The sequence below is a fragment of the Mus pahari genome, chromosome 14, assembly GCF_900095145.1.
Source record: "Mus pahari chromosome 14, PAHARI_EIJ_v1.1, whole genome shotgun sequence".
Lineage (NCBI taxonomy): Eukaryota > Metazoa > Chordata > Mammalia > Rodentia > Muridae > Mus > Mus pahari.
In genome coordinates this window covers 87,418,744-87,430,843 of record NC_034603.1, presented here as the reverse complement: position 1 = coordinate 87,430,843, position 12,100 = coordinate 87,418,744, and the positions used below count along the sequence as shown (strand labels likewise).

Below are 12,100 nucleotides of genomic sequence, written 5' to 3'. Positions count from 1 at the left end.
AACTCACTCTGTAGACCAGGCTGGCCTCGAACTCAGAAATCCGCCTGCCTCTGCCTCCCAAGTGCTGGGATTAAAGGCGTGCGCCACCACACCCGGCTTGAAATAAATAGATCTTTAAAAAACAGACAAAGTTCAGGAGACGGAGAAAGATGGATCCGACTTCGAGGCCAGCCTGGTGTACAGAGCAAGCTCCAGGGCAGCCTGGGTTACACAGAGAAACCCTATAGTGGGGGAAAAACCTTAACCAACAAAAGCCAAACCACCGCCAACAAACCCAAAGAACAACAAAAACTATGCGTATGTGCAGATCCCCCATAGCTAGAGTTAGGGACAGTTGTGAGCTGCCCTATGTGGGTGCTGGGAGATAGGCCACCTACCTGCGTGGGGTTTCCCGACCACTTCCAGAGCTGCCGGGCAGGCAGGAAGGCTGAGATCTTTGGCCGGTTTTCTACGGAGGGCAGCCGTTGCCTCCGAGAAAGCTCTTTGGCTTTGGAGAAGCTCAGGGCCTCCTTGCGCTTGAACTTGGATTTGCCACCACTGGGGCCAGCCCCTGCACCTGCGCCAGCCACCCCAGCCCTGGACAGGAAGCAGCGCTGGGCGTGGGTGTGCGCGTGGGGGCTGCTACCCTTAGAACGCAGGGCTTCGGGTGGGGCCAGGAGGGCGGGCACAGGGCGGGTGAGACAGGTCTGCAGCAGCAGGGCGGGGTCCTCGTCATCTGAGCTGTAAGACGAGTCCTCGTTGTCTGAGGAACAGAGGCTGGACGTGGATACGGAGCCTGAGGAAGAGGATGTGGACGAGCCAGAGGACGACGACGACATGGATAGGCGGGTGAGGAATCGGGATGGAACACCAGTGGCCAGCCCCGGCCCATCCTCGTCCTCATCGGAGTAGGAGCTGGGGCAGTCACTGTCACAGGGCAGTGGGTACTTGCGCAGCGCCAGTCCCATGGGTAGCGGATGCACAGGCGCCCGACCCTTCTTGTCCTTGCCGATGAGGGCTGGGTGTGCGTAACTGGGGCTGCCAAGAGGTCGCCCCAGCTTGGGTCCAAAGTCCTTGTCGCTCATGAGCAGGGCCTTGCAGTTTTTGTTCTTGGGAGAGGTCACACCCTCATGGTCCAGTTTAACCAGAAACTCGCCGCCTGCCCGCCGCCTCCCGGCCTTTTCTACTTCTGCCCGCTCAGCCTTCTTAGCCCGAAGCAGCTTGTGGGCTCCTCCAGGAAGGCCTGCCCCAGCCCCTCCAAGGAAGGGTGTGTAGGAACTCGCCAGGCTGCTGAAGGAGTCGGCTCGGAAGCTGTTACCGAACACAGGGGCAGCCATGCTATGCATGGGAAACAGGGTGTCCCGGGCCCGCAGCTTCTTGGTGCTTCCGTTGAGCTGGAAGAGGTTCTGCAGTACCCCCGGCCCTTTGCCACCTGCCGCTGCCGCCGCAGCCACCGCTTTCCGCTTGGTCTGAGCCACTGCTGACCAGCTCAGCAGGGAGCTGCCTCTGCGGCCTAGGAAGTGGTCTGAGGCCCCCGTGGGGGACTTGGCACCTGAGGTTAGGAGGTCGACTTTGCCTGGGGGGGAAGCCAGGTAGGGTCAGCTGTACCTGCTGGGCCCACCCAGCTGTCTCCACTCACCCCTCCCTGACCCCAGCAGGCCCCATGCGCCTCCCAGTGACCACACCCCCAGGGGCCCTCCCTTCCCAGTTCTCAACAGCTCTGCAAATACCAGCTTTGTCTTTGCTGCCAGATTTCTTCCCAGGGGTCTTAGAAGTTTCAGGGCCATCCGGCACTTTAGGGGACAGGCTGGGTGTGGGGGCTTCGCTGGGCGGGTGGCCCTCATTGGCTGCTTTTTTGGTCCTCCTGCAGCTGCTGGACACCAACAGGGCTGGCGAAGGCTCTGTACCTGTGGAGTGGACAGAGCGGCTCACCACGGGCCTGTTGGTAGGTAGCTACTGCCCTTTGTGGAACACTGGGAACATCTCCAGTTTGGTGAGGCCGAAGTAGGAGGGGCTTCTGGGAGCCGTTACAGGCAGGGGGAGCCCCACCCTTAGGTTACATATTCCTGGGGTGCTCACACTGGATCTTGAAGTCCGGAGGCAGCAGCCTGATGTTAGAGACAGCTATGTGGCCCGTGTCTCCGTCATCAAACTCTACCACCACAGAGTCCAGGTCTTCCTCATCGCTTGAAGCACCTGCAATGGGGCGTGTCCCGAGTAGGTGTCAGCCCAGCTCACCAGAAGCCAGGGGAGGGCAGGAGGACAACAGGGGTGCTGAACAGGGTGTTTCTGCAACCTTACTACACTGGCAGCCTGATAAACCAACATGGCTCCCCTTGGCTGCCTGGTATTCTCTCCACTGGCCCCACATACAAGCAGACACACGCCCTAGCTTCCCTTCACACATACCCTGAGGAAAGACATTGCTCTGCATCTCTTCCCAGAAGTGTCCAATAGACTCCTTCCTATCTACCTATCCATCTGTAGACCTTTATTTAGTCTTCCCACCCCGAGGGCCCTACATGGCTGTTCTGTCCGGGTATGCTGGGATGGATACTTCACACAACGCAGGCACGGGATTCTGGGCATGCTCTCATGCTCCCCCCTGCCCCCGACTTCCTCAGGACTGCCAGTGAATTGATCTTACTGGTCTCACTTAGGGCAGACCCAAGTCTCGTCTTCCTCCACCCTGCAGGACAGCTGGACTGTGGGTAAGAACTCTAAAGGTCACAGAGAGGCCTCAGCCCTAGTCCCGGCCTCGAGCATGCTCACCTCGAACCACATTGCCTGGATATAGACACCGGGACTTCTGACTCCAGTAGGCGCAGACCCGGGTACCAGGTGGAAGGTACCGACTGGACTGTGGCCGGACATCAAGAACCTGCAGGGAGCCGCGGAGCGGTAGCCTGTGAACAGTTGGGTCTGGCCACAGGGTTCAGCATAGAGCCAGGCCAGGGTCCTCCCGGTAGTGGGGAAAGCCACCAGGCTTGTTTGGGCCAGGCATGGGGGCCACGCTTACCGCCTCCTGCAGCAGCTGCTCCAGCGAGTAGATACGCTGACGGTTGCCTCTCTCTCCCTCAATGACGATGCTGTAGCTGAGGGCGTCGTAGGGGCGTGTGAGGTTCCCGCAGGACTCCCGCTGCCCCACATGTCACGGCCAGCGTGTGCCCCTCCCACCCAGGCCCTGGGCTCACATGTCGGGGGGTTGCAGGGTCCTGACACTGCCCGCATACAGCAGACTGTCCTCCTTTGGGATCAGGACGGGCAGTCCATCCTGCAGGTCCTCCTTGTGGATGGTGCAGGACCGTGCTGTAGGGGAAAACATCAGTCCTGGGCCCCGGGTCCACCCACCCACCATTCCCTCCTCGGGCAGCTGCCGTCTCTTCCTTACCCAGGGCGGCGCTCTGCTCTGCGCTGAGCTGTACGCCAGCTTCCTCCTCTTCTTCCTCCTCCTCCTCCTCCTCCTCCGAGAAGCTGCTGTCGTCGTCCTCATCGTCGTCAAACTCAAAGTCATCCTCCACAGCGAAGCTCTCCAGCAGCCGGCTCACCGCTCGTCCCTGGCCCTGGATGGACCACAGGGGTCAGAGGAGGAGGCTGGGGGGGGGGTCCGGACCCCCACTAGGCTCCGGCCTGGGAGGGCTGCTACCTGCTTGCCGACAGCCTCTCTCTTCACCTTCGTCAGCTTCCTGCTCTTTCCCAGGATGGCCTTGGCGTTGCGGGCTGACAGAGCGATGGACAAGGCCCCATTCTTCCGCTGGTCAAGAAGGGTGGACAGAGAGCGGCAATGAGGATCGGAATGCCTTCCTGGCCAGCACGGACTGGGACTCGGGGTTCAGAGTTGAGTGGGGGAGGAGGAGGAGGCTGTGTCCTTCTCCTCGGGATGCCCACTGACCGCTCTGACATCTACTTGACCGGTAACCTACCCTCAGGACTGGCTGCAACATGGCGCTCTTGCGGGTGGCTCTCTTGAGGCGCTCACTGGCAAGTTTGCTGCCCTCCTCTCGGCAGGCAAAGGTCCGGGAGGGACTGAAGAGGGCATCTCTGCTGGTGGCAGTCCCCGGCTCTGTACGCAGGCCAGTTTTTGCCTTGCCCTTGGCCTTCTTCTTGCCTGGTGCACCCGGGGGCCGCCGCCCTGGCACCCGCTCCAGCTTCGCGCCCACCTTGGTCTTTACCGTTCGTCTCTTGATCTTAACCTCGCCCTCGGGGCTGGACAGGCGGCAGGCCCCTGTGGGAGGGAGGCAAGCGGTCACCGGGACCCAGGTGACACAGGCCCCTGTTCCCACCCTGATCCGGTTTCTCAGTTACCTAGCAAGCTCTGCCTCTCCTTTTTCTTCTTGGCCTTCTGGTTGGCTTCCATCTTGACCACGGAGGAAGGTGAGGGTCCCAGCACTGCCACACCAGCCCCTGGGTGCAACACCAGCCCAGGCTCCCTGGGAGCCGCCTCTGTCCCCAGGAGTGCCTGGCAGTCCTCACTGTCATAGCCGCTGCCTGAGAACAGCAGAGAGGACTCGGTGACTGGTGTCGGACATGGCTATTTGGGGTGGACCTAGGGAGTGTGGCCAATGAAGATACTATCATCTTCTGGGCTGCTCAGGGGTGGGGTACCAAGCGGTACCCTAAGAGTGTTTGGCAGGGGGTGGGGACCAGGGTCTTCTCTCTTGCAGCCCCACCCTGCAGAACTGAGCTTCTCCCTGGGGAGTCCCTCCCTCTTTCCGTATTCTCCGGCCCAGCTGGCCCTTGCTTCCTGCCCCCAAAGTATTTCCTCTCAGCCTCGGGAAGAGGGGCTCCGAGGGAGGAAGCGTCTATTTTTCCAGGCTGCCTCTCTGGACTTGTCTGCTGGGGAAGGAAGAGATACCCCACCAACCTGCCGGATGCGGCTGCAGGGCGGGGCTGGGGAGGGGTGTGCCCTGAGAAGGGAGTGTTGTCAGCTCTGGCCTGGGGACAAAGTCCTTCCCAACCTCTCTCAAAAAGTTGTCCCTGGATCCATCCACTTCACAGACTTCACTCGGATCTGGCGGCTCTGACCCCTGCGTACCCGACCTTCAGCCCCCAGGTGACCGAGGCCCAGACTCCAGTCACTCACACGGCCAACTTGCCTGCCTCATGTGCCACAGCCACTGCGGGTTGGGCTTGGAACTTGTGCATCTCCCTGCCACCGTCCCCGTCGGGGTGTGGATGCCGCGCCGCCCCGGACACCATGCCGCTCTTGGCTCTAGAGAGCTTCTTCTGGATGCGCCCACCTGGGGCAGCCTCTTTGCACTGGAAGGCCCCGAGGCCGGCAGGCAGCCCCTTGCTCTTGACCTTTGGCTTCAGCTGGGCCACCTTGTGGGCCACCGAGGATGACAACTCGGCCCGGCCACAGGTCTTCTTGCACCGCACCTTCTCCTGTGAATGAGATGTGAACGTGCCATCCACAGGCAGGGCCCCTCCTTAGCCCAGGGCCTGTGGGTCTCCTCTGTCATGGTGGGACCCAGAAAACAGCACCTCTGAGGACTTGTCTTGAAAAGGGCTCTGAGGACACCTGGCCTTGGCTGCCTACTAGAGCAAACACCAGCCCATCTACTCAGCGCCCCTCCGCCCACTTCATATGGTAGAACGGGTAGGGGCCCAGGAGCGAGAGGTGCTGTATCTCATGGGTATATGCTGTTTGCTTTTGTGAAATAGAAAGATTCAAAAGAAGAGTTCCCTAGGCACACTAACCCACCTATGCCTACAGTGCAGAGATAGGAGGAGGCTGCACGGTCAAGGACAGCCTGACCTACAGAGCAAGTTCTAGATAGTCAGGGAGCAATGGAGGCCGAAACCACCACCACCAAACCATGCCTAAATCAAGCTAGCAAGAATACAGCCTTCTGACGTGGAAGGGGACAGATGAGGTAACAATAGGTCTGGGACCTTGGAGAATGAGAAAAGTGTAAGGGACCCAGGATTCCCCCGGGCACTGCAGACATGGTCTTCAGAGCGGGTGTTTAGGCTGTGGACTCCCCATCTTCAGTACACTAAGAGAACCAGCCACACTCTATGTCCAGTGTGCTGGAGGCAACAGCCCCTGGTTTCTATACCTGCCAATATGTGACATCATTTCCTTTAACCAAGGTATCCAAAGCTCACCAAACCCTGGCTGGCTCACCCGAGCCTAACACCCGGTACCCGTTTCTAACATCTCACGGAGGGTGAGGGCGAGGGTGAGGGTGGAGGCCTGGAGACGCACCGAGGAGACGGACTGCAGGCCAGTGTAAGGACTCTTTCCTAGTTTGCTTCGCTTCCTTGGGGGCTCGTCACCTCGTAGCTCAGCACACAGCAGACTTAGGCTTGCACGAACAGCCCTAGGGGAAGGCCGTGGTTGGTACAGAGGCAGGGCCTGGACATCAGGCCCCCTCCTACAGTCACTGAGGGGCAGACCTCCTGCAGGACACAGCCTCCTGTCTGGCTGGTTAAGAGCAGGCCCTGGGGGCGTCGGACCAGTCCTGAGCTGTTTTACCAGCTCCCGGTGGTCCCTGGGGCTCTCAAATCCTGACTTCTCCAGCTTCACCCCGTTCCAGGGTGAGCTATCTCATCTAGGCTGGTAGTTGGGTCAGGGGTCAATATGGTCAGGCAGCTTCAGAGGAAACAGCAAGAGGGATCCTGCCTGACCCCCCCACCCCACCCCTCTGCTCTCATGCCATGTGGGCAGACATGTCTCCCAGACACCCCAGTGTGTTCAATGTATGATTTCATTTCCTTCCTAGTATCCCCGCCCCGTGAGGAAACCACCACTGCCTGTTTGCCCACAGCTAACCAGGGGCTGTTTGCCCTCCCAGAGACAGAAGGAAACTGGCTGCTCGTGAAAATGAGTGGCAGACAGGGACCAGGGGCCTGGCTTGGCCCTGACCTCATATGGCTAGACACTGCTCTCTACCGTCCTGTCCAACAAGAAGGCTGGACCTCTGAAGGCAGGGAAGGCCAGGCAGGAAGCCCCTGCAGCTCTAGGGGCCTCCTTGACCCCAGCTTCCTGCCACCTTTCCGGGCCCCACTTCCTGCATGGAGGAGGCCCAGCCTCCAGGCCCAAGGCCTGCTGCCCTCGCTGGGTTCTGGAACACAGTTGGAGAGCCTGGACAGGAGCCGAAGCTGGGAGGAGGTCAGGAGACCTACTCTTTGGAAAGAGAGGGCTGTGGCAGTGGATCCTTCCCTACCCTAAGGCCTCTGAGTTCTCTGGGTCATAGGTGACTTGGCTACAGGATTAAGCTTACTTGCTGGGATCTAGGATAGAGTCCAACATGGGCAACGTGGCCAGAGCTGGCCAGAGGCAGAGAGCGAGGTCTGGGGAGTCTATCACTGCCACCTAGAAGGTTTTCCAATGCCCACTGGACCCCAACTTCCAATGGCCCTATCCTGCTTAGAAGCTCCAAGGCTTCAGACAGGTTCTCAAAGGGACCCCCTATGCTCCCTGCTGGGTGACACCTGGCTTGGGTAGGGTAACAGGACATCTTGGTGAGGCCCCCCGGCCATATGGTGAATCTCCTCTGTTGCCTGTAGCCCACACAAACTCCCCCACCCCATAACCTTCTCTGCGTTTGCTAATGTTTTGTGACATAAAGCCCTGAGATTAATTTTTTGCCTCTGTCTTAATTGAAGGAACCGTTTAGTGCCGATTTAACTATTATTACCAAATCATCAGGATTGATGCTGTGCACACGCGTGCTCGCCAATCGTGTTTGGAGGAGCTCGGAGGATTTATGCAAATGGGCCTGCCGGGAGAGGCAATTTGTAGCCGAGAAGGACAATTATACCCGGCCCGGGAGTGCGCCAACGACTGCGCCGGGCGGGTAATGGATAATAACATCGCGCGGCAGCCGTGAGCAGCAGCGCAGCGTGACCAACGACTTTATACAGTGCAGATAAAGAGCCTTTTACGCAACGCCGCCCTGCATGCAAGGGGCCAGGGCTGGCCGGTGGGGTGATGCCACCACCTTAGCCACGGCCAGGTTCCCAGCATTGGTGCGGCCAAGCCTAGGCTGTGGCGGCGCTGATACCGATAGCCAGGCACGGAGAGAGGACGTCTGTACTGGGTCGTGCCAGTCTCGGACAGGGAGGGCTCTCTGTCTGCTGGACATGTGTCATGGCCTCAGGTTTTGGTAGGGAACACACTAGGCCTTCAGATGTTGTGTGCAGGGAGCCAGCAGTTCCTAAAGCCAGAGGGGAACTGTGACTCCCACCTCCACCCGCATGGCGTCCAGACTCACTTGGCTTTCTTGCCATCACTTCTGGCAAGCTGGCCCCCGGGACGCAGAGCGGGCAGCGAGCTTGAGTGTTTACGTTTTCTTGGCCGGCCAGGCCCCCGCCGTGCAGGGCTCCGTGAGCTCTCCTCTCTCCTAGGGGACACAGAAAGGATGTTAAGAAACCTCAAAACTCTCCACCGCAGGCCTAGAGGGCATCGCCCTGCAGAGGAATGTTGGGGTCGGTCAGTAGTGCTCTCGGAGTGTAATGGCCGTCAGGTTGAAGTCGGGCTCAACTAGGTTCCTGCTGGCCAAGATCTGGAGCTCTAAGTGGACAACACTGTTTCCTGCTCTCCCCTGGGATCTAACTGCCTTGTCCACATTGGTCGGGAGGCCCACGTTGTCCCTCATGCAACTGAGCAGGTTTCCTCCGCTCCTGCAGCAGGTCCCAGCTACCCCATGGGTTCCAAGTCCTCCTCAGTCACACCCATAGCTGCTTCAGCCACCACTGCCCCTTGCTCTACCACCTTGTGCTGCCCTCTGCTGAATGACCACATCTTCCCCCCCACCCAGGCTTCACCCCGAGTGCCACGCAGGGCCCAGACTCCGGGATGCTCCTGCACAGCCCCTGCCTACAAGGTGGCACAGGGCCCAGTATCTTCCCTGCAGCGCCTCCCCGTATGCCGAGTTGGTAGGGACCAAGGGTGCTACCCCCTCCCCGAGCGTCATACTCATGGTCATGCCTGCGCTGCAGGCGAGCCAGCTCCCGCTGCTTCTCCTTGTAGCGCCTCTGCAGCTCTGCCAGCTGCATGCGCATCTCCACTTCCTGCGTGTCCAGCCGGTCGATGGCAGCCTTCAGGGGACATACCTGTGTGCGAGAGTTCAGGAACCCGAGTACTGTAAGCCCCAGTGTGGTGTGGTGGGAAGCAGCCCGGGCATGCAGAGAGGTCTTCTCATCTGGAAGTGGCTGGGCAGTGTTCTTACTTACAGGCTTGGTTTTGGGGGCCCAGGTGTCCTTGCGCTGCAGGATCTGCATTCTGGGGGTGAGCCTGGGGCCTCTGTCTGGGTCAGCAGCTGGGGCCTGCAGTGAAGTGACTGGGCTGTCCAGGTTAGCAGCCTCCACCAGGGACCAGGCTGTGGCCAGTGTGGCCAGGTGCTGCAGGTTGAAGGCCAGCACATCCTCATCCTCTGCCGGAGGGAGAGGTATGGGTCACTCACTGCCCCCTCCCAAGAGGCACGGCACAGACCCAGCCTCGGGCTGTGAGAACCAAGGGAGGAATCAAGCTATAAGGAATGGCCAGCCTGCCTGCCAGGATACAGCTGGGGAGATCCACCCCAGGCCACAGCGCAGGGCAAGTGTGTCATGCAGGCCTGTCATGTCGACGCCTGCAAGTGTATGCCCACTCCTTCAGACACTGGGGATCAAGCAGATGGAAGATGCTGAGGTCATGAACCAAGTACAGAATTAGGCACCAATGCTTCCCAAATCCTAGGCCCACGCACTGAGCTGTGCTCTAGAGACCAACTTACAGTCACAAGAAGCTACCCACGACCCATCTACCCTACAGTCCATCCACTCTCCCACCAGCATGTGTATTGTCTAGGCAGCTACGGGGGTCGAGAACCACAGAAGGAGAACCTGGACAGGACAGCAAGGGTTGGCTCAACATGGGGCCAGAGCTCAGGCCAGCAGAGGGTAGCATGGATTCAGGAAAGAGGCCTGGAGCAGAGAAACCATCAAAGACTGCGGACAACTCAGTTGATCCCGCAAGGGCATCTAAGAGGGATCAGTGGAGCCCAGTGGGGTTGAGTGGAAGTCATGGTATCCTCTTAGAAACCCTGGAACAGCGACAACCCACCCACCGACCCCATGGCAATGGGCACCCTATTGCTCTGGTCAAGAACTGACACCATTCTCCACTGGAAGGAAATCAAGACAACTGAGGCCAAGGACTGCAAGATGACTCTGGAAAGCAAGGAAGTGCTCCAGGAGTGACAGGGGACAGATGGAGAGTACACAGGGATGGCTCAAGGGCTCCACCATCCGAACCCAAGCAGCTTAGTTATCAGAATAGTGACAGCAACGGGCCACTGGAGCTGCAAAGGCTCCAAATCCAGGAAGGGCAACAAGGTTAGGATATCAGTGCACGGTGGGGTATCAATGGACTGGTGGGAAATGAGGCCTCCACAGCGCCACAGTGCTGCACCACCAAGGGGCAGGTAAGAGGGACTGTGAGCCATCGACACCAGGAAACAAAGGTGTGCCGGAGGACACGGGCCACTGGAGCTGCAAAGGCTCCAAATCCAGGAAGGGCAACAAGGTTAGGATATCAGTGCACGGTGGGGTATCAATGGACTGGTGGGAAATGAGGCCTCCACAGCGCCACAGTGCTGCACCACCAAGGGGCAGGTAAGAGGGACTGTGAGCCACCGACACCAGGAAACAAAGGTGTGCCGGAGGACCTAACAAAAATGCACTGTCTGAATCTCCACAGGAGGAGAAAGCATTGAATGAAGTGCATTAGGTCCTTCTGAGTAATGGCTGTTACCTATGTCAAGTACAGGAGGCAACGGGGATGCCCAACACAGGGCCCAGCTGGAGGGCTCAGGAAAAGCCCCTCACAGGTCACTTCTGCAATGCCAGGAGGTGCCTGGAGGTGCAGCTGGCAAATGCTCAAACTTTTGGGCATAATTTCTTAATTTCTCTTTCTCTCTCTCTCTCTCTCTCTCTCTCTCTCTCTCTCTCTCTCTCTCTCTTTCTCTCTCTTTTTTCTCTAGCCAAGATCTCTACCTGGGAGACCCAGGTTTAGGCCCCTAGCAATGAGAGAGCAGAAGCCTGGCTTTCTCCTTAGGAAGAAGGCAGACTTTGTATCAGGAGGGAAGGCCCGCGGTAAACCTAGGTCACATATGAGCCCTTCCTTTGCTGCTGGTAGCTCTGAGGTCTGCACTTGGCACCGACGGCTCTGCCAGGCCTGGGCTACCCAAGGGTCTCCCTTTTATTCTGGTGCTAGCAGCTGGCTCTGTACCTACGCTTCCCATTTGTCTCTTTCTCAGATGGTTTGGTGGAAGAAGCTGATCCGGCTGACTTCAGCCACAGCAGCTATGCCTCGTAAGACTACTGTTACAGCAGGGGCTTAGAATCGGCCACTTCGAGGCCGGGTATGGTGGGCAAGGCATGGGTTGTCAGCCACAACACCCACACCTGGTTGGTTATACAATGCCCTCCCCCACCCCCAACACACACACTCTAAAGGCAGTCAGTCAACAAATGGGCTCCGGTCTTGCCAACATACCCAGTTGTGCAGTGCGTGCAGCATGTGCAAACAGGGCCCAGCATCTGACTAGTGGCCTGTGAGTTCCCTCCACGCTACTGCATAACCTTCATACGGGAGGCCCTGGTCGCTCAGCCTTAATCCTGGGAGTCCACATTACTCAAGTGAGGCTCCAGCAGGGATCTAGCCAGGGTTCCTGGGTCTCTTCTTCTCTACAGAGCAGAGTGCCAGTTCCTCCAGTCTGTATTTCCTGGCACTGCCCATCCACCTTCCTCATGACTCTTGCCCTGGTAGGTCTGAGGCCAGGCTACACCTCAGCCCCTAGCTGAGAACAAGGGCCTTGGAGCTTTACGCATGAGGAAAACAGGCTGAGCCCGAAGGTTTGGCTAGTTCTTTCTACAAATACTCTGGTGCATGCTGGCTAGCTAGGGTACTCCTCAGTGAGGGATTTCCTCTGCAGCCACAAGGGAAGGTGCTGTTTCCCTGGGCAGTGAGGAGCCGTGCGGGGTCTTCCTGACGATCAGAGTGCTCTCATCCTATTACACTTATCTTACCGCCTTTAGGTGGTTGGCTGGGTGAACTTAAGAACTCTTGTCCCAGCCGGGCGTGGTGGTGCACGCCTTTAATCCCAGAACTCGGGAGGCAGAGGCAGGC

The 12,100-nt window shown here is 58.7% G+C and overlaps 1 protein-coding gene across 4 annotated transcripts in view; it reads right to left on the bottom strand.

The window, feature by feature from the left end:
- Bahcc1 (BAH domain and coiled-coil containing 1) overlaps positions 1–12,100 on the bottom strand; it is a 60,832-nt gene that overhangs the window by 4,257 nt on the left and 44,475 nt on the right. For all 4 annotated transcript variants that reach the window (XR_003845132.1, XM_029545797.1, XM_021213662.2 and 1 more), the window contains exons 12-26: positions 9,163–9,362; positions 8,906–9,042; positions 8,202–8,330; positions 6,191–6,305; positions 5,076–5,364; positions 4,285–4,467; positions 3,903–4,204; positions 3,626–3,733; positions 3,371–3,542; positions 3,174–3,288; positions 2,999–3,074; positions 2,752–2,860; positions 2,059–2,175; positions 1,710–1,886; positions 378–1,555 (exon numbers count right to left, since the gene is read on the bottom strand). Coding sequence is in view for 3 of the 4 variants with exons in the window: in XM_029545797.1 (XP_029401657.1) it covers positions 378–1,555; positions 1,710–1,886; positions 2,059–2,175; positions 2,752–2,860; positions 2,999–3,074; positions 3,174–3,288; positions 3,371–3,542; positions 3,626–3,733; positions 3,903–4,204; positions 4,285–4,467; positions 5,076–5,364; positions 6,191–6,305; positions 8,202–8,330; positions 8,906–9,042; positions 9,163–9,362 (3,407 nt within the window). In the remaining variant the exon portion in view is untranslated. The remainder of the gene's footprint in view (positions 1–377; positions 1,556–1,709; positions 1,887–2,058; positions 2,176–2,751; positions 2,861–2,998; positions 3,075–3,173; positions 3,289–3,370; positions 3,543–3,625; positions 3,734–3,902; positions 4,205–4,284; positions 4,468–5,075; positions 5,365–6,190; positions 6,306–8,201; positions 8,331–8,905; positions 9,043–9,162; positions 9,363–12,100) is intronic.